The 21,884-nt window shown below is 41.1% G+C and overlaps 1 protein-coding gene across 5 annotated transcripts in view; it reads right to left on the bottom strand.

Annotated features, from left to right (window-relative positions):
- kcnt1b (potassium sodium-activated channel subfamily T member 1b) overlaps nucleotides 1–21,884 on the bottom strand; it is a 416,882-nt gene that overhangs the window by 5,349 nt on the left and 389,649 nt on the right. For 3 of the 5 annotated variants that reach the window (XR_006316044.1, XM_043720458.1, XM_043720460.1), the window contains 3 exons: nucleotides 20,933–21,230; nucleotides 16,615–16,677; nucleotides 3,069–3,153 (listed from right to left, as the gene is read on the bottom strand). Coding sequence is in view for 3 of the 5 variants with exons in the window: in XM_043720458.1 (XP_043576393.1) it covers nucleotides 3,069–3,153; nucleotides 16,615–16,677; nucleotides 20,933–21,230 (446 nt within the window). In the remaining 2 variants the exon portion in view is untranslated. Of the gene's footprint in view, nucleotides 1–3,068; nucleotides 3,154–6,625; nucleotides 6,772–16,614; nucleotides 16,678–20,932; nucleotides 21,231–21,884 lie in introns of those variants that run through there. The other 2 variants (XR_006316045.1, XM_043720459.1) reach the window with 2 other exon arrangements.

Raw genomic sequence — 21,884 nt, 5'->3', positions numbered from 1 at the left:
GTTGTACGGTTTTGGAACTGGTCCTCCTGGGAGCAGATGCGGCGGAGATGAAGGAATTGGGAATATGGGATGGCGTTTTTACAGGGGGCAGGGTGGGAGGAGGTAGCTGTAGGAGTCGGTCGGTTTATAGTAAATGTCTGTGCTGATTCGGTCGCCCAAGGTAGAAATGGAGAGGTCTAGGAAGGGGAGGGATTAATCTGAGATGGTCCAGGTAAATTTGAGGTCAGGGTGGAAGGTGTTGGTAAAGTGGATGAACTGTTCAACCTCCTCGTGGGAGCACGAGGCAGCGCCGATACAGTCATCGATGTAGCGGAGGAAAAGGTGGGGTGTGGTGGTGCCAGTGTAGCTGCGGAAGATGGACTGTTCCACATATCCTACGAAGAGGCAGGCATAGCTGAGGCCCATGCGGGTGCCCATGGCTACTCCTTTGTTAAATAACCACATTTAACAAAGTAACTCACTTCGGAATATTTCATGGATATGACCGTCTTTAAATATCTTTCCTAATCTTGGAAATTTCAAAATTGAATGAGCTTTCTCAACCATGAAATGAAACTAACCCAATTTTTTTTGTCATAAGGTGTTTTCTGATATTCATAAAACTCATTATGATATCTCTAAGAAGTCCAGAATTCCATGTGACTAAGTGACTGGAAGGTACCTTATGCTGCAGATAGTGTTAGACAAGTATTTTAAATACAAAAGGTCTAATGATTTCTGAATTATATGAACTTAATACAACCTAGTATCTTATCGTTGAACTGTTAATTTCACTTATTTGGAATGGAATATAAAATCACATTTTTATACAATACTCACAAGTACTGTACTAAACAGATTTCACATTTCAGTAGAGATGTGACTTTCAATTTTCCTCCCACTCCACTATCTATAGCAGTTTGATTTGTGCTCTCCCTAGCATTTTTCATTCCATCTTTAAATTGTCAGTGAAATGTTAGCACAGTACAATGGCTGTGAATGGCAACTTTCAGACTGCCCCTTCAAGGATGAGCTGTTCTGACATTGGTCACTAAAGGTAGCAGGGAAGATGGATAACATTGGGTGAGGTACTGAACACAAGAGCAGGAATGTAATGCTGGGCCCTATATAAGACACTGGAGTTTTTACGTAATTCTAGTCACATTGCAGGAAGAATAAAATTGCTGTCATAGTCATACAGCATGGAAACAGAACTTTTGGTTCAACTTGTCTATGTCAACCAAGTTCCCAAACCAAACTAGTCCCACTTCCCTGCATTTGGCCCATATCCTTCCAAACCTTTCCTATTCATGTACCCATCCAAATTTCTTTTAAATGTTGTAGCTGTACCTGCATCTACCACTTCGTCTGGCAGGTCATACCACACATGAACCCTTTTTGTGAAAAAGTTGCCCCTCAGCTCCCTTTTAAATCTTTCTTCTCTCACTTTAAAATTATGCCCTATAGTTTTGAACTCTACTACCCCACGGAAAAAGACCTTTGCTATTCAGTTTATCTAGGCCACTCGTGATTCTTATAAACCTCTGTCAGCTAACCCTTCAACCTCCGATGTTCCAGTGAAAATAGTCCCAGCCTTTCCAGCCTCTCCTACAACTCAAGCTCTCCAATCCTGGCAACATTTTTCTAAATCTCTTCTGAACCCTCTCCAACTTAATAGTATCCTTTCAATGGTAGGGTGACCAGAACTGTATACAATACTCCAAAAGTACCGAAGAGCTTTACAAGAATGTTGCCAGGATTTGGAAATTCCGGATTTGAGGAAACATTGAACAAGCTAGGGTGGTTTTCCTCAACACAGGAGACCGAAGGGTGACTTAGTTGGGGTTTACACAATAATGGGAAGGGGTATGGTTGGAGGGTACAGGGAAACTCCCCCTCCCTTAGCAGAGGGATCAATTCACAATGGGGTGCAGATTTAATGTGATTGGCAGAAGGGAAAACATTTTCATCCGGAAGGTAGTGGTCATCTGGAACTCACTGCCCAGTTTGGTGGTTGAGGTGGAAACTCTCAACTTATTTGAGAGGAATCTGGATCTGAAGGGCTGGGACCTGAAAGACTTGTAAGTGTGATTAGAAGAGGCAGCTGGTTTATTCAGCTGGCTCAGTGACAACAATTTCTCCTCTTCATTCAAGACCCACTCCGGTGAATGACCTCTTGAATCCAAGGTGCTTAGAGGGTGCTATCTTTCATATGACATTCCAAGTTGCTGCTTTACCTTCAAGTAGGCACTTAAGTTTACAGAAAAGGCACTGTTTAAGGAGGAACCTGCCCTGACTAATATATGTTCTTCATTCAACGTCACTCAGATTATCTGGTCATAAACAAATCACTGCTATTTGTGGAATGTTGCTATTCACAAATTAGCTGCCATGTTTGCCTATATTAGACCAACAAGTGTGCTTCAAAACTACTTTTGTTGGGCTATAAAGCTCTTTAAGAGATTCCAAGCATGTGAAAGATGCTATATCAATGCAAGTTCTTAGCTTTACATTTCTATGAAATGGCATTAACACCCAGTGGAATGTAAGACACGATGCTCAGTGGTTAGCACTGCTGCCTCACAGCGCCAGGGACCTGGGTTTGAACCTGGCCTCGGGTGACTGTGTGGAGTTTGCACATTCTTCCCGTGTCTGCGTGGGTTTCCTCCGGGTGTTCCGGTTTCCTGGCACAGTCCAAAAGTGTGCAGGTCAGGTGAATTGGCTGTGCTAAATTGCCCATAGTGTTGGTTAGGGGTAAATGTAGGGAGATGGGTCTGGGTAGGTTGCTCTTCGGAGGGTCGGCGTGGACTTGTTGGGCCAAAGGGTCTGTTTTCATATTTGAGGAATCTTATCCAAGACACAAATTGGGATTGGGGTAACTTTAATGGGGACTGGGTATTTTAATTGAAGGGGCTCTGCAAGGGTTAAAAAACAAATTAGCTAAGACTTGAGCAAAATTGTTGAGAAATATTTAAAGCAATCAGGGACTAAGCACTCCTGTGTTATCTCAGGAAAAAAACTGCAGAAGAACATTTTTCATTTTAATAGATCTCTAATTATGCTAAATTAGTCAGTGATCAGGTACGTACACTATATCGTTCAGTTCCAGGCGAGTGTCAGGAGGAGGGTTAATCAGAATGTAGGATAATGTGTTCTGATGGTCGCTCATTTCATCTGAAGAAAAGGGAAATTAGAATCAGATAAAAAAAAATTTGCAGTTAGAAAAAAAACCCATTGTCGCTTACAAAAATTCAGATTAGGTACGGAATGTCTTAAGAATCTGTTCTAGACCTGTGACTGATCCATGGTCCATTATTTCCCCAAGGAGTCATTGGGAGTGATGAATCAGTCACGTCTCACATTGTTCGAAGACTATGGCAGCCCGTTTGAAGTTGCTTTGATGTCGGGGGTAGGGAGAACTGCAAAATTTCCCTTCTATTCTATCACCCTCCACTGACAAATTGGCCTTCAAGTGAAAAAATTGCATACTTCTTAAAAAAATATGTAAAATGAGAAAACAAATCAAAACAAAATGCTGCTGTCAGATGCTATGAATAAACCCACTAAATTTTCTAAGGCTTTTGTCAGCTATAGACATATCTTAGACAGGGGCAAACCAGGTAACCTCTCTTCTTCAGAGATTTTGAAGTGGTCAGAAGGATTGGTCTAGTGGAATAATGAGTCATAATGCATTCCAAATTTAAATGTTTTTATATGATGCACAGAACACTGAATTTTATTATTGTAGCATATATAGAGCATCTCATTTGCAAATTCAGTGAACTGCAGGGAATCTGTTTGCACCCGGATTAGTTCTAACCCTGGGTTCACAACCCTCCAGTCTAAACTATTTTTCAAAAGGCTTCCTCATCAATGGATGAAGATGCAATTTATTCAGTACAGAAAGGCACAGAAAACCTCACAGAGACAAAAACCTACAGAAATTGGTGAAAGCCCTTCAGTGTACAACTTTGTGCATTAGAAAATGACTCCTGATCAAATATCATTGACCTATCTGTCCCAGTCACCACCATTGGACACAGGTTCTAGTCCCAGAATAATGCTTTGAGCACTGGCTCAAGATTGCTTTATTTAACTTAGCAACAGTCACATGCTGTATGTTTACATTTTGGTTCACTGATCCCATCCGAATGATCTGCATGTGCAGCAAAAACAGCTCTGAAATTATGGTATCCAAATCAGCCAGCGTTTTATGAATCCTGAGAAACTTAATGGGATAGTAGTTATACATGTGTAAGAGTTCAACTGCAGTACATGCTAGTACAAAGCATATTATTGAATGTACATTAAAATAATCAACATTAATACAACTGTGTCCAGTAAGGATATTTTATAACACACCTCGTGCTATTTTACATCCCATTAATAATGGGTTCAGGAGCATCATAAATTGCTTGTGACACACTTTACTTAATAATTAAAGATCTCAGGGATTTGTCTATCCTATTTATGGCACTGATTCAGGATCATTAATGTTCTTTCAGAATCAAAATTGAAGAGATTTGAGAGTTACAGGTGTGTTATAAAACTAAGTTATCACACAATGAGACCACTTTGAGGAACAGCCCAAAGTTTTAGATTGTGCAATAGTATGGTGTGAACATGATGACATTAACCTTTCTTAGACTGACCCTCACAGTTCATGATGGTCATTCATGCAGACAGATAAGAAGCAATAAGGGTGTATGAGTTTTCAGTGTTCTGTATGGAGGGTGGACGTTGTGTTTCAGCTCTTCATTTCTCCTCTGAAACACTAGTGTAACTGGTGGAACTAAAGTAGAGTATCCCAGAAGGGACTTGCCATTTCTCTGATGTATACAAGCACAAACAATGCATCGATTAGTTTATTTTGCAAAAAAACTGAATGTGGACCAATAAATTGGATTGCAGCGTGACAGAAGGATAAGTTTACATGCACGTACCCCAAGTGTTTGAACCATCAAATATCTCGCAGTTGGCGCAGCCTGTGTCACTAGTCAGACTACACTGAGTGTAATCTGTGTGGAGCATAATCTGTAATTTTTCTGTAGTTGTTCCATCAGAATTGCAACAAATGTCACAAACTGAGTTGCTGACACTTGGATTTGTATCAGGATGTGTACATTGAAAGTTTATATTCTAATATGTTATAGATTTAATATTTATTTGAGTCATTTGGTAATACTGAACTTTAATATTTCTGAAAAATGATATTTTTTTGAAGATTTTTGCCTTACACTCATCAGGATATTACACTAGAATACCAATTCAAAGAGAAAACCAATATTTGAACTGAGAGAGAGGAGAATGATGATTTGTTGGAGTGCAATGCATCCAAGAATGCTGATTGACAGTTAATTGAGGCTTTGTTTAAATTTTAAACCAGGCAGGCTGACTGATTGGTCAGAGAAATAAATCAGCAAATGGCAGTTACCTACTTTACAAGTTGCAAATAGTAATGATAGTACGCTTGCATAATAGTGGCTACCCCGATCCGATCATTTCATACAAACTCAAGAAAAACCCTAAGGTGGTCACGCTTGGTCCTGAAACATGCCCAGTTGTAACTCAATGACCTGGAAGAATGGGGCGCCTCAAAACATTCACCAGTAGGTGAAGCTAACTAACTATTTATTTCTGCTTTTAAGCAGTGGCAGCAGGAGTGATGTTTACCAGCAATAGAATACTGCTGTCAAACTAAAGAAAAAACACCTATCATGCAAAGGTATAATGTGATATATGAATTTCAGTGCCAGTGTGATGTCAGGTACATAGGCTGTGTATCCAAAGACTTGCAGATATCATTTCAAACAGCATTCCCCTTTGGCTGTTCACAGCTGACAAGGTACCAAACCAGTCTATGCTGACGAAATTCATAGCATAACATTCCATGTGATTCTGCGATGGGGCAACATTTGCTGAACAATCCTGAGTGTGATGAATTATGCTGGCAACCAATTTAGGATCGAGTGTTGGGCGCACAGTATGGTGCACTTAAGTGCATTAGAAGCTAAATATTTACACAAAGGGCCCTGTTCTTGGCAGACAAAAAGGACATCAAGAAGCACTACCCCTGTTTCAACTCAACATAATAGGTAACAGACGTTCAATGGTTCATTTCAGAGGACAATACCTTGATGAATCAGAGTCAGCTTGATCTAAAATGAAACTGTGCCTGGCAGTTAAACTGTCAATCAGCATTAACGTGTACATTCTCCAGGGCACCACCTCTACCACGGTCCAACCAATCAGCAGTGTCCTCTCATGCAGGCCGAATTGCCCTTTGAATTGGTATTCTTGCAAAATATCCTGATGGGTGCAAGATGAAAATCTTTAACAAAATGTATTTTTTTCTGCAATGTATTCAATAGTTCAGGGCAGAAATCCTGATGATTTATCGCATTAAATGCTGGGAGTGTGACACTTCAGGTGGCACAGTGCCTATCCCTGTTCTCTTGGTATACTGTTTTTACTCTGTGAAGTGTGATGGAGATACAATTCACTCTAAGCAGTGGGCTCTGTATTGTCTTCAGGACCAAATCATGCAACAAGCTTGTTATCTTTACCTTCAACGGAAGAGTGCTATCTGACAAAAGACATAAGCAGCAGCCTGACAACACAAATACATTTATAGGGTGATATGAACCTGCAGAACTTTGACAGTTTTGAGAAAAAGGTGTCAATCAGAATTTCCCTCGGACTAGTATTTCCTCCTGGAAATCATTTGCTTCAATTGTTGATGAGTAGTGCCCTTTGTTATTCTCCTTTCTCATTTCTATTTAAAAGTTAAGCCTAAAAACATGAATAAATAAGTTTAAACATGAAGCAATGTTTGTGCTGTTCCCTACTGTCATGCTTGTAAAGCGATAGCTCATCAAAAACAAATTATCCAAGGTTTACATTTCCAAAATCAAAAGGTTTCTATTCGCGAGTAATTCACCTCAATTTGTAAAGTTTCCTCCAGGGAGGTTAGGGAAGAGAAAGGAGTATTGTTAATTGATTGGATCATTTCAGCAGTAGCTGAACATGTTTTTGAAGATCACAGTCATAATATACAGAAAAATTGTCTTGCATTTATTAATTTTAACTGGATTTTCTTCCCCTTAATTTGGGTGGCACGGTGGCTCAGTAGTTAGCACTGCTGCCTCACAGCACCAGGGACCCAGGTTCGGTTCCAGCCTCAGGTGACTATCTGTGTGGAGTTTGCACCATGTCTCCAGTTTCCTTCCACAGTCCACAGATGTGCATGTTAGGTGGATTGGCCATGCTAAATTGCCCATAGTATCCAGGAATATGTAGGCTAGGGGAATTAGACATGGGAAATGCAGAGTTACAGGAATGGCGGGCGGGCGAGCGGGCGGGGTGGGTGGTATGCAGGTTTTGTTGGAAGTCCCTTCGATTGATCAGTGTGGACTCAATGGGCCGAATGGCCTATGTCCGCACTGTAGGGATTCTGTGATTAATTATCCCATGGAATTAATTCATTGAGGGCTCAATTTGAGACCTGTCTGTACATTTCAGTAGTCTCTTCTGGTTCTTGTTGCATACTTGCACTGGAAATTCTTAATGTTCGCTCGCTGTCTGAGGACTTCCTGTGCATCACCTCAGTCTAACACAAACTACCTTGGCAAGGCAAAGCATTGGCTGGAAAGTGCTTTGAATGAAGAAAGAAGGGGAAATGGTGGTGTAACTCTGAGTTATTGACCTGGCTAATGCTCGGCAGAGTTTTAATTTCAATAATAAAAACTGGAACTGAAAGTTAGTCTTTTTGATTTGTGTAAAGACCCAGCTGGTTTGCAACTGAATGAAATCTGCTGTCCTTCCTCAATCTGGCCTACATGTGACTCCAGACCAAAGCAATGTGGATGTCTCTTAACCACCATCTGAAATCATCAAGTAAGCCACGCAGTTCCAGGGCAATTAGAGATGAGCAGCTGTTGACTGGTCTCATGTCCCCATCTCATGAAAGAATAAAAAGTTAATAAGATTTACTCCTTGATTCACTTTAACTGATGGAAATTTACAGGTTGATTTACATTGAAGTTTCCAAGCTTCCAAATTTATTCTTAATTTAATTCTTTTTAACACTTGCTTATGTTGTGGCCTTGCCAAGAAAGCTGGTATTTGTCGCCCATCTTAAGATGCCAATGAATTGATTGCATTTCTAAACCAATTCAGAGGGCAGTTAAGAAACAACCACATTGCTGTGGGTCTGGAGTCACATGTAGAGCAGGCCTGATAAGGATGGCAGATTTGCTTCCCTAAAGGACACAAGTGAGCCTGATGGAATTTTACAACAATTGACTAATGGTTACATGGTTACCATTAGGTCAGCTTTTAATTCCAAATTTGTTTGTCATTGAATTCAAATATTGTCATTTACCACAGCAGGATTCAAAACCTTATTCCCAAGACAAGAGCTTGTGGTCTGAGATTAAAAGCCCAATACCATTGTTACTACACCATCAAATCTCTCTTGTCGACTGCTCTCACTAGCTAATGTTAGAAAATGTGGTGTGACAAATCAGACACAATGTGCATGCAATCTGCTCTGCACTCAACATTGAATTGGAGCAGATGATATTCTGGGCTGCAGTTCCTCTTGCCAATTGTGAAAAAGTTGCCATTAGTGCAAAGTAGGATCTCCTGCCTGGTCCTCAAGCTGAAATCTGGTGAGAAGTTTGGATCAGAAGAACTTTAGCGTTGAAATGTGAACATTTAGCTTTGTACATGTGCTTGGCAATTGGTTAAGTAAATAAAAAGACAAATCACTTCCATTTATGTTAAAAGTTTCTGGTAAGCAGATCATTTCAACTTCCACTCTTTATTTCTCCAGAAATGGGTCCAATTCCTGAACTTTTCAGATGACAAGGTGGTGACCTACTTCTTCATCCAACCACTAGAAGGTGCTGTTTTAGCAGGAGTGGGGTTGGTAACGAAACTCACCATCTTTCCTTGAGAGTAGCCTCCACCTGCCAGGTTGACTGTGCTGGTAGCAACAAGAACTTGGCATGTGGCCATTGAGATCCCTGTACTCAATGGAGGACCAGGGTGGGTGAAATACATTTTGGCTTTGGACAATAGACATTGTCTTGGCCACCAGTTTAAGAAAAATACTCCCTGGATTTTCAATTTTTGAAGTCAATGAACTGGGGACAAGTGTGCAAATCATTCCCATTCACTATAAACATCTACTGGGCAGATTTTACTGCTGGTTCTCCCAGAACACCGATCAGCTTCAAAATCGAACTGATAACAGCTTGCCAAATCGCCACAATTGTCCAAACAAGAGAAATGGAAGTGCCACTTGCTGAGCATCCTGCTGTGTCCACCAGCACAGAGAGAGAAACAGAAAGAGAGAGAGAGAGAGAGACACACACACACACACAAAATGTACCAGTGGCAAACTGAAATGTGAATGAGGCCCACTGGCTTCGTGAAGGTAACCCTGCTCCATGGAAGAAACCCAAACCCCTGGCAACATGCGGTGAATGGCAACACCATCACTGGTCCCAGTATGCAGCCTTGAGGGCAAGCAGATCAGTCCAAATTATTTTCAAGAAGACAAAATCTAAATTCAAATCAGAATTATTTGAAATTCCAACTCTACCATTCATCCCAAGTATTCCTCATTGCTCTTCTTTAAAAGAAATTTACCTCTTGATAATTTTCATAGCAATTGTTTATAAGCAGCTGATGATTGTGTTCCTGTGTGTAAGAGGTATCCTCAATAGAAAATTTCCTCAACACTGGACCTACCAAATGGACCTACCCTGGCCCAGCACTTTGTGCAAAACATTTGGTTAATTTGGAGACAATGAAACTCCAAGAACAAGCAACTATAGCAAGAAAGGAAATGCATTCAAGTACCTTCAATTTAACTTGTGGAAAGAATGTTTAGGACAAGGTTTTGAATTGTTTAAAAATCATCCATAAAGGAAAATGTTTATCAGTTAGGGTTAGAACTGGGCTCAAATCCAATTGCTTCTTTGGGCTGTTTAAACACTGTGGCTCTTGCCACAAAGTGAGACTCTCCCTTGTGAGATGAGGGCCAGTGTATATGTATATATGACAGAGTTAAGATTGCATGTTGAGCTGAGGTCTCTCTGAGCATGCTGCCAGACTTGCTGAACATTTCCAGGATTTTCTCTGTCCTTCTGTCATACTTCCAGCATACATACTTTGCACTTGCTGGGATAGTGATTACCATTGCATTTCAGACATAGATAATTGTCAATTCTCAGGAATAGGTCACTTAGATTGTGGGCTTCTTGCAAACATGTAAAACTTTGGTCCTATTGTGTGACTACTTAATGTATATAGAGTCGTACAGCATGGAAATGGACCCTTCAATCTAACTGTTCCACACCAACCATATTCCCAAACTAACCTAGTCCAACCTGCCTGCGTTTGGCCCATATCCTCCAAGTGTTGTAGAACAGAGGGACCGAGGAGTTAGGTTACATAATTCTTTGACGTTTGCATCACATCAATACGAACAGGGTGCTTAAAAAAAGCATCTAGCATGTTTGCCTTTTTTGCTCAGTTCTTTGAGTAGATGAGCTGAGAAGTTATGTTGAGATTGTACAGGACATTGGTGAGGCCTCTTCTGGAGAGCTGTGTCCAGTTTTGGTCACCCTGTTATAGGGAGGATATTATTAAGCTGGAAAGTGTTCAGAAGAGATTTACCAGGATGTTGCTGGGTATAGAAGGGTCGAGTTATCAAGGAGGGCTGGATAGGCTGGGACCTTTTTCACTGGAGTATAGGAGGTTGAGGGAAGTGACTTTATAGGTATTTTAAAAATCATGAGAAGCATAGATATGGCTAGTGGTCGGTGTCTTTTCCCTAGGATAGGAGATTTCAACACTAGGAGGCACATATTTAAGGTGAGAGGAGAAAGATTAAAAAAAAAGACATGGCGACAAATATTTTTGCACACAGGGTGGTTCACGTGTCCAATGAGCCTCCTGAGGAAGTGATGGATGTGGGCATAGTTATAATGTTTAAAAGGCTTTTGGATAAGTATTGAAAAGGAAAGGTTAAGGGAGATATGGGCCAAGGATAGATTTCCTACAGTGCGGAAACAGGCCCTTCGGCCCAACAAGTCCACACCGACCCTCTAAAGAATAACCCACCCAGACCCATTTTCCTCTAACTAATGCACCTAACACTAAGGGCAATTTAGCATAGCCAATTCACCCTAACCTGCACATCTTTTGGATTGTGGGAGGAAACCCACGCAGACACTGGGAGAACGTGCAAACTCCACACAGACAGTCACCCGAGGCTGGGATTGAACCCGGGTCCCTGTTGCTGTGAGGCAGTAGTGCTAACCACTGAGCTACAGTACTGCCCAAAGAGGAGGAAGGTGTGATTAAGTTTGGGATTATGTTCGACATGGACTGGTTAGACTGAAGGGACTGTTTCCATGATGTATGACTTCATACATGTACTTATCAAAGTGTCTTTTAAATGTTTTAACTGTACCCATATCCACCACTTCCTCTGGCAGTTCATTCCATGCACTAACCACTCTGTGCAAATAAGTTGCCTCTCATGTCCATTTTTAAATCTTTCTCCTCTCATCCAAGTGTCTTTTAAATGTTTTAACTGTACCCATATCCACCACTTCCTCTGGCAGTTCATTCCATGCACTAACCACTCTCTGTGCAAATAAGTTGCCCCTCATGTCCATTTTTAAATCTTTCTCCTCTCACCTTAAAAATATGCCCCCTTGTTTTGAATTCTCTCAAAGACTTTTGCCATTCACCTTATCTGTGCCCCTCATGATTTTATAAACTGTTATAAGGTATAAATCCCTCTCTTTTTGCACTTTAACAAAGTTATGAAAATAAACAGACCTTCCTTACAATGTCTCAGACTGGTGCCTGATGCAAGTGATCATCTATTAAGATTGACAATAATAACTTGCACATCTAATGTTGATACACACAGAATTATTTATAAATCTGCTGCTCTAAATACAAAAGGAACAAAATCTAAATTGGTGACCCTTATTTATTGTGCTATTTAACTCATTTCTCCCACCCAAGCTTTTATTGCCATATTTTACTTTACTATGACTGAGGGAATAACTTTGGATAGGAACATTGTACAGTCTCAGGCTAGCAATAGAGATTTTAGTAGCCTTGCCTCTTCTGATCCATGATTAACCATAAAGCACAGAAGGAATCCCATCCCTTGCTTTATCCCCCCACAGTCCTGCAAATCTACCTTTTCAAATCATTACTTTTGAAACTTGCTATTGTATTTGTCTCCACTGTTAAACAATGCACACCAGATCAGACCTTTTGCTAAGAATCAAAAACAGAAATTGCTGGAGAAACTCAGCAGGTCTGGCAGCATCTGGAGAGAGAAACAGTATTAACATTTCAGGTCGAGTGACCTTTCTTCAGAACTCAGGTTCATCGGACTCGAAACATTAACCCGGCTTTCTCTCTGTACATGCTGCCAGATCTGCTGGGTTTCTCTAGCAATTTCAGTTTTTGTTTCAGATTTCCAGCATCCACAGTTCGTTGCTTTATTTTTTCTAAGAATGGTTGAGAACTGATACCTTTGGAATATGACCATCACATTAAGGGCTAAACCACAAGGACTGCAAATTAGGAATTCATTCTTAATCCATTGTTAGTTCATCTTAACCAAGTATAGCTCTAATATTAGTCAAGATCCGAGATATTGTGCAAGCTTTCAAAAAGCTTGTCAAAACTTTGTTTTTTTCTGATTTCAGGTGTCAACTAAATCAGGAGAAAGAGTTCATCTACAATTGTTGAAGAAAAAGATTGATGATTGAGTTTGGACAATCATTTACTACTGACATTCCTTTTCATAATCAAACAGGATATATTCATCTATAATTAGTAAATCTAGTCCAGTATTTATAAACTCTGTTAGGAAACTAGGAAATAGGAGCAGGAGTGGGTCATTTCAGTCTGTGCTGCTGTTCCAAAAGATGATCCATCTCTCTGCCATTTCCCCCCCATAACCCCATTGTTTTACCAGACTATAGGGTGCTCTCTTGTTAGGGAGAGGGATAGGGAGAGGGACAGGGATGAGGCTGGGGAACGACTGGTGGTATTTTAACCTGAGGGTCAACAAGCCTCAGGTGAGGGGGGGGGATTGAGAAGGAGAGTCCTTCATAGCAGCCTCAGCCAGTGCGGGAATTTAACCAACACTGTTACTATCACTGTGCATTGTAGTACATCTGTGTGCTAACTGACCCCCAATCACCCTGTAAATTCCTTCATGTCGTTAACATCCAGAAACCTATCAATTTCAGTATCGAGTGTGTTCAATGATTGAAATTGCACAGCCTTTTGGGGTAGAGAACTCCTAAGATTCACCACCCTCTGAGTGAAGACATTACTCCTCATCTTAATCCTAAACGGTCAACCCTTTACTCTGAGACTCGTTCTGAGATCTTCTGAGACTGTCTCCTAGTTCTGGATTCACCAGCCGAAGGAACCACAACTACACTGACATTTATGAGTTTCACTGGGATCACCTCTCATTTTTCAAAACTGCCTTCCCAGGGACTGTTCGGTGAACCTCTGGGGTATGCCCCATGATCTTCCTTGCTATGATGTGGCTATTAAACTGTACACAGTACTCGAGTGTGGTCTCACCAGGCTCTGTACAACTGGTGCACTACACCTTTACACCCCCATTCTAATTCCTTTGCAATGAAAGCCTTTGAAATTGTTTCTTTTAAAAGTAAAGCATCAAAAGCATAATGAGCACGTTTAAGAGAAACAACATAAGGCACAGAATCTAAAGATTTTTGAAGGTGCCAGGATGTTGTGGCACTTAACTCATCAGTTGTGCATTATGAAATATTACTGGACTGGGTCAGAAGTGGCCACTTGGGCCTTTGCAATGTCCTTGGCCCTGAGGGATGTGCAGCAATGTTGTAAGAAGGTTAATGATCTTCTGAGTTGGGTGCCATCCTCTTCCCTTTGTTACCTCACACTCACTCTATCGCTGCTCCTGCACCCACCTCCCACCAATGCTCATGGGTCTGCCACTCTCAATGGTGCTTGTAGCATCTTTCATCAACGGCTCTCATCCACGTCTTTCCCCAACTCATCCTGCCTTCTACACTTCCTCTTGACTCAGTCGGTCAAGTTGCCAGTGAGTTCCAATCCACAGCGTAAAAGTGCTGAACAGCATTATAAGTGAATCTGAGATGTGTCACAATGATGTGGTGAAGCTGGTGTTTTGCTGGTTTCTATGAATGGACAGTTGCTGCCCACGGAGTGTACCCTGAGATGTTGGGGACCACTGGTCAAGGTGGAGGCCCAGAGAAGACGTTGGCAATTGACAGGCACCAAGTACCCACTCCGATATTCATATTGGGCATTGATGTCATCTCGTTTCTATTGGCCATGGTAAATGCAAGGTTACGGGGATTAGGAGGGTGGGTCTAGGTGGGATGCTTGTTGGAGGGTCTGTGCAGACTCGATGGACTGAATGGCCTCTATCCAAGCTGCAGGGATCCTATGATTGATTCTAGTTTCTCTCCACAACCTGGCAAAATAGCAAGCTGCATCTGAATGAGGTGGAGGCTACGTATCAATGAGCTGTTAATATATGCACCACTCATTAGCACATTTCTCATCTAGCTGGTCAAACCTTGAATGGAAAATTAGATTTTCTTTTCTCGACTTTAAGAATCTCATTGTTTTCATTCTCGTCTTAGTTTCCCAGCTCTTTTGACAATTGCCCACATCGCTCAGAGGCTGGGAAAATTGAGGAAAATGAAATAGGAGCTTCACACTTGGCCAGCTGTGGCTACAGTTAGATGTTACTCAATAAAACTGTTTGGCTATGAGAAAGGAATCGAGGTGGTAGGCCTGTGGAATTCATTACCACAGGAAGTAGCTGATGCCAAAACATTGAATGTATTTGAGAATTGGCTAGACTTGGGACGAATAAAATCAAAGGTTATGGGGAGAAAGCAGGATTAGGCTATTGGATTGTATGATCAGCCATGATCGCGTTGAATGGCAGAGCAGGCCCGTTGGCCACATGGCCTCATCCTGGTCCTTTCTTCTATGTTTCTACGTAGAGCCCAAACTCAATAGTGTGACAGTTTCTTCAGATGCAGATGATCTTTCTCCTCCATTTTATGATGGCTGAACCACACTCAGAACCGCAATTATTAACCACACTTTAAATCCTTGCCTTACTAATAGCTGGCTTCATTTAGCCAATTCTGGCACAGGGAATCATTATGGTAATTTCTGAGTGAAGAAAAATCATCTAGCTCCTCATAAGGCAACAAATAGTAAAGAGTTATCTTGAGGAAAAAAATGGGGGTCAAATTTAATTGCTATTTTTAAAAGATTGATGTTAACTATCTTGCAGACGGCTCTTTGTTTCTTTCTGGCTATTATAGTTGCTTGGGATGTGTGGTAGGTAGATATAAACACAAATGTGAATACTATGCTGGATTGTGTAGTTGGGTGAAGCTTCCATGAAACTTGATTTGGGCTCTTCAAGCAACAAAGAAAGCACACTGTATCAAAGAGATGCCAACGTTCATAACAGATACCCTATAAACTGTATTTTCACTGGGCAGGCAGGCAGGCAGGAAGAGGGTGAGGAGGGAGAGTCTTCATTTGTACACAAATTGAAGAAGCTGAATTCACACTGCCATGTCCATTCACTAATCGCTTGAATCTAATTGAAATAACACACAATATTGTGTTGTGTTTCAGAACGTGGGTGCAGTGTAGATGTGTATATTTACAGCTGGGCTCACCTACAGTTGGGAGCATGCGTGTGTGTTTACTTCAGCAGATAAGATTGTTGGCTGAACAAATCTTGTTTTGCAAACAAAAATATGGATATTTAGGACATGATGGGATAAAGTTTCAACATGTTGTCCCGGCAGAGCAGATCTGCTGCCTACTATGAATAAATGGCAGTCAAATACCAGAATTTTTTAATAGCCAGTGCCACCAGTGTAATGGCATTTGAGGTTGGGTGGTTAAGTATGTGGAAGATTGAGCTGGACAGATTTCTAATCCGTAATGGAATCAAGGGTGTTGGAGTAAAGCCAGGGAAGTGTAGTTGAGAATGATTGGATCAGCTCTGATTTCACTGAATGCTCGGGTAAACTTGAAGGGCTGAATGACTACTTCAGCTCCTATGATCTTCTCACCTCATGTATAATGCATGTTGAATCCTGACCCTAACTATAGATTTGGTAGTGATTCATAGATCGATTCTGAAGCACAACATGCATTTTCCATGCATTTGAACATTGAAATCTCTGTTTTGATGATGCTGGTTCTATCCAAGCAGTAGGGATAATATTTTCACTCCAAATCCAAGTATTTTAAGGCTGAAACTACTTTCCAACCTTTGAGGATGCAGAATGCTCAACTTATTCTGTGGGAATTCTAATACAGTGCAGGGCAAAGCAGTAGTTTGATGTAATTGTGTGCAATTAAAATGTACTGGTGGAGCAAGTTTGTGAGAAATCTTTTGAATATCAACCTGCCCTGGTAAATTGTGGGCACCACATGTTAAACTGCTTTTAAAGTTGGCATCTCCAATCTTATACAATGTCTCTGGAGGGTCACTGCGTTACCAGGGAGAGAGTTTACCTTGCAAATATCCAAGGTTTACACGATTCATCACATCACTTGCCGTTAAATTTGCTACATCCTCTATAGAACACACGCACACACAGATACAGAAAGAGAGAATGAGATTGTAATAGTGTTTGAGCTCAGGGTTAGTTTATACGCTGTAGAGAGAAGAGCAACCTGAAATAAAAGAGAGGGAGCCAGACCAGAAAAAGAGACTGCTGTGGAAAATATTGATGTGTAAGATCTTTCTCAGGTTAGAAACACAAACATGTTAAAGGAATATATTCAATTACGCTGTTAGGTATTTTCATGCCATCTTTTTGATATAAGTTTTCTTTGTTTAGTTTACATAGGCCATACATGACAAACAACACCTTTTAATTATGTAGCATTTTAATGTAATAAAATAATCCAAGACAAAAGAGGTAAAACTTTTTTTGTTGCCAAGCACACACAGGACTGGTGCACAAAATATTAGGACTGGTGCACAAAAGCTTGGTCAAAGAGGTAGGATTTAAGGGATACACTAAAGGAGGAAATGGAGACGGAGAGAAGGAAATGGAGATGGAGAGGAGGAAAGGGAGATGGAGAGGAGAAAATGGAGATGGAGAAGAGGAAATGGAGATGGTGAGGAGGAAAGGGAGATGGAGAAGAGGAAATGGAGATGGAGAGGAGGAAAGGGAGATGGAGAGGAGGAAAGGGAGAAGAGGAGGAAAGGGAGATGGAGAGGAGGAAAGGGAGATGGAGAGCAGGAAAGAGAGATGGAGTAGAAGAAAGTTTTAGCTATGAAGTTGCAGAGTTTAGTAGCGTGACAGCTGAAGGCACCAAATAGGACAATTATTGAAATTAGTGAAGCTCAGGAGGCCTGAATTAGATATCTCAGAGGTTTGTGGGGCTCAGTGATAGAGAGGGATCTGAGAACAGTGATAAGACATTTTAAGAATAGAGATATTGGTTAGCTGACTGGGGGCTGTGTAGTTCAGAGAGCACAGAGGTGATGGACAAAGAGGATGGAGTGTGAATGAGGTCATAGGCAGCAGGGATTTTATGACCTCAAGTTTACTGAAAGTGGAACATATCAGAGAGTGACCAGGGAGCATGAGCTGGGACAATCACATTGACAGGCATGTAAGAAGTAGGAATGGCATTAGTTTTATTTAAGGTCTGTTTACTGTCCCCATGGTGATCAGAAATAGCACCTTCAATAATCAATCAACATTTCAATTATAGAATTATTTCATTGTGCAACTGAAATTTAGCAGCCTCACTTATTCGGAGAAGACCATTCTATTGGTCCCAATGAGCTTACAGTAATATTTATCTGCAACAGTACTATGGTTTTTTTGGCTTCCATTGAAGACAGCAAAATCAAGAAATATATATCATGTGGTGAACAGGCTGATTGCCAACAGTTGTACAGTTATACATGATGTCAATGCATTGGAAAGAAATTTCGCCAACCTTGAAAAGCTAAATGAAGTGTGAAGCATGAACAGCTCTTTGAGAGAGCTGAGAAGAGAATGATTGGTCTCCTGCTGAGCAGATCTAATATTTTATAATTCAACAGAAGTCCCTGATTATCAAGCAGCTTTTTACAGAGAAACGCCAAGGACCAAGTGTGCTTTAAATGCTCCTTTAATTTTATGAGAGAGTTACAAGTTATCATTGGAGTCATAGTTGATGAACTCTTAACAGCAAAGGTCCTAATAAAAGGTCATGTCTGATGAGATCATAGCTTTCATTCAAGACAGAGAGGGATACAACTGAGGTGTGCTGGTCACCACACCTCAGGTGAGAGGTTGAGAAGGATAGTCCTTCATGTTAACCTCAGCCAATACAGGAATTGAACCCATGCTGTTGGCAATGCTCTGCATTGCAAACCAGCTGTCCAGCTAACTGACCCCGGTCTAAATAAGGGCTGAAGAATGAGTGGTATTACCAATGATCCCAATTGTGTTGCATATATACACTTACCAATGCTCAATGGGTAGACGCATTGTCATGAAAGGGTCCAACCTATTTGTAGTGATTGAGACCAGTCTGACCTCATTCACTATAAGTATTTTGATTAGGGTTGTTAACTTGGGCCAATCAGGAACCTTGTAGTTAATGAGGGCAACTTGATCCCAATCACTACACTAATAGTTTGGGCTTTACTCTTATTACAAGATTTAAATCCCTAAAGTGATAGCTAATTTAGTAACTTCTTAATATGGTACGTTGGAGGGAAAAAGAGAATGAAATATGCCTTCCTCGTAGTTCTCAGAGTTACTTTCAAGATGAGAAGAATTTTAGTTAAAAATAGGGGGTTACTGGATAAAACCTTCCCATGTACCTTGAGATGATGGCATATCCTTTTACTTCTGGCAGAAAGGCTTCCAACAGAGTTGTAGTAATTATAATGAGGTCAGTCAGGTAGACTTCATAATATATGAATTCCCTGATTGGGGCTGGTAACATCGATCAATCAGAGAGCCTTGGCTGACAGATATAAACAGGTGTGTCAGAGGTTCCATTCATTCTGAGGGCTTGCTCTGTGGGAGCCGGATCAGTGTGAAGGCCTATCCATACGGAAATAAAGGGGGACCTTGGTCCCAGATACCGGCCTCTGTGCAGTTATTTCAACAGTGATTAAAAATTGGTAAGTTGACCACAGAAAGGAACGATCTTTGTGGAATGGCTCCATTCAGTCCACAAGCCTTTTCCAGTTCTGGTGACACATTGTTGACCTGAAAAGTTAACTCTGTTTATCTCCCTCCACAAGAGATGCTGAGAATTTTCAGCATTTTCTGTTTTTATTTCAGTTTCTAGAGAGCCAACTTGATAAAGATGCAGCTCACCTACTGAATGTTTTAGTAGGTAACAGCATGGAGGAGAAATCGGGGGAAATATTTTGCATATACACCCAGCCATGGCCAGGATAATCTCCGAGGGAATTACAAAAGTGCAATGTCCTCAGTGTAAAGACTGGGCTGTCAATGGTGTTTAAGAGGTGAAAGTGAGGATTGCAGATTAGAGTCAAGATTAGAGTGGTGCTGGAAAAGCACAGCAGGCCAGGCAGCATCCGAGGAGCAGGAAAATCGATGTTTCGGGCAGGAGCCCTTCATCAGGAACTTAAACTGTGTATAAGATGAAGGGGAAAAGTGCATGGAGGTCATGAGAGGAATAGTGGCAGGGAGAGCACCAACAAATTGTTTCTTAAACTCATTTACACCCTCCGTTTCAATGGAGTTTCCTAGTAAGTGTTCAACAATAACCATTTAGTGGAAAACAATTCCTCTGGTATGTTAGAGTGCTGATTTGATCGATGCAACTCATGAAAGGCAGCCTCAGTCAAGAGTTTGGTGCTGGAAAAGCACGGACAGCATCCGAGGAGCAGGAGAATTATGTTTTGGGCATAAGCCCTTCATCAGGAAAGGGGCTTGCTTGGATGGAGTGGAGATAGAAAATCTTGAGGAATTTGCCTGCAATTTCTTAAAATGTTCATTTGACAGAAAAATCTTCCTGTTGGGACCGTGACATCAGTGCTTAGCCTGCTGTCAACAAACAGTCTTAATGGAACTTCTAAGTTTTGTTTATTTTCTGGGCATCACAGACGTTAGCCCAAATGCTGAAAAATTAAATATTAAAGTGTGAATCCAAATACCTTATCACATGGTATAAAAGAACAACATTTTCCACAGCAGCCACAGACGGAACTGAATGACAAAATGTAAACTCTTAACTATTGCCTAAAATGTGCTTTAAGAAATTGTCATCGACAAAAAGTGGTTCTTCTGTTGAAGTTCCTGAGCAGGATACTTCCATCCTGTTATGAATGACTTGTAGAAATCATATGCATTCAAAAAGGAATACTTAAATTTGGAGTTTAAAAATGCCACATAAATAGCGAGCAGTAGCTGATCCAGCATTTGCAAACTGCCACAATGTCAAAAACTGAGGACTATCTTTGATAAACTGCAGCTGTTAATTTCCGTTCATAATTTATCACCAATGAAGGTATTTTTGTTATTATTAGATTCAAGATTAGAGTGGTGCTGGAAAAGCACAGCGGGTCAGGCAGCATCCGAGGAGCAGGAAAATCAACGTTTCAGGCAGGAGCCCTTCATCAGGAAGGGCTCCTGCCCAAACTGTCGATTTTCCTGCTCCTCGAATGCTGCCTGACCCACTGTGCATCTCCAGTATCTGCAGTCCTCACTTTCGCCTTGTTGTTGTATTAACCAAGCGAGATAATATTTTCTGACCTGTGTGTTTTTGCTAAACTGACGTAATCTTGTAATATTTTGCATGTGATGACAATTTTTTTGATATATAAGAGGAAGACAACACCCACCGTATCCTATTGTGGGTAAACCCAAATGCTGCATTCTGTTTTTCACCAGTTCTGACAGCTCTTGCCTTTCTGATCGATGATATAGTTCCTGCCTCTGTTGGTTAATCTTTTCATCGGTTTTACTGGTCTGCCTGTTCCCTTTCCTACTCAGTCTGCGAGCCCATTGCCTGCTCTTGCGTCTCAGCAGCGGGTGCTCTGACTGATCGCTTGACGTAGAGTTCCGATGACTCTTGCCAGCCCAAGGGTCTTTCACATCTTTAGCATCTTCACCGTCCTCAACGTTGATTGAGATCTGAGACTGCGGGAAAGCAGGTGTGTTTAAATAAAATAAAAGGAATATAGGTAACTCCCAATCTGTCACATAGTTACACAAATCTCAGAGAGCTAAGTTGACTGTATCTTGGAAATGAACAAAAATTGCCTTGCCATTGCAAAAGTGCACATTAAATACATTCACAAAGAAAATTTAGGCATCAGGACTTTCTCTAAGTCTTCCACAGTAGTTTCTTATTTTCTCCCAAAGAGTTGCCCCATTGGTTTACTCCATGCTTACGAACAAAATAGTTTGCCATTGATTTCTGCAAGATACTTGACCAGAAAGCTCCCTTACTTTTACAGTCTGATATTAGACCTACAATAGGGTCCTACAGGTTGACAGCTGACCAGTTTGGCCACATTATAAAAGCACCTTCCACAGCCAACAGGGTCCTGGTATGAGATTTGAACTCAGAGCCTCTAGTCCAGAGCCAGGGACTTTACTCAAGCGCTCACAAGACTTCCACCGGTTTGTTAGTAATCATGTTCACAATTAGTCATAGAGATGTACAGCACAGAAACAGATCCTTCAGTCTAACCCATCCATGTTGACCAGATATCCCAACCCAATATAGTCTCACCTGCCAGTACCCGGCCCATATCCCTCCAAACCCTTCCTATTCATATACCCATCCAA

This window comes from Chiloscyllium plagiosum, chromosome 30 (genome assembly GCF_004010195.1).
Source record: "Chiloscyllium plagiosum isolate BGI_BamShark_2017 chromosome 30, ASM401019v2, whole genome shotgun sequence".
NCBI lineage: Eukaryota > Metazoa > Chordata > Chondrichthyes > Orectolobiformes > Hemiscylliidae > Chiloscyllium > Chiloscyllium plagiosum.
Note: the sequence above shows the minus strand (reverse complement) of the source record. Positions and strands in the feature narration are given on the sequence as shown.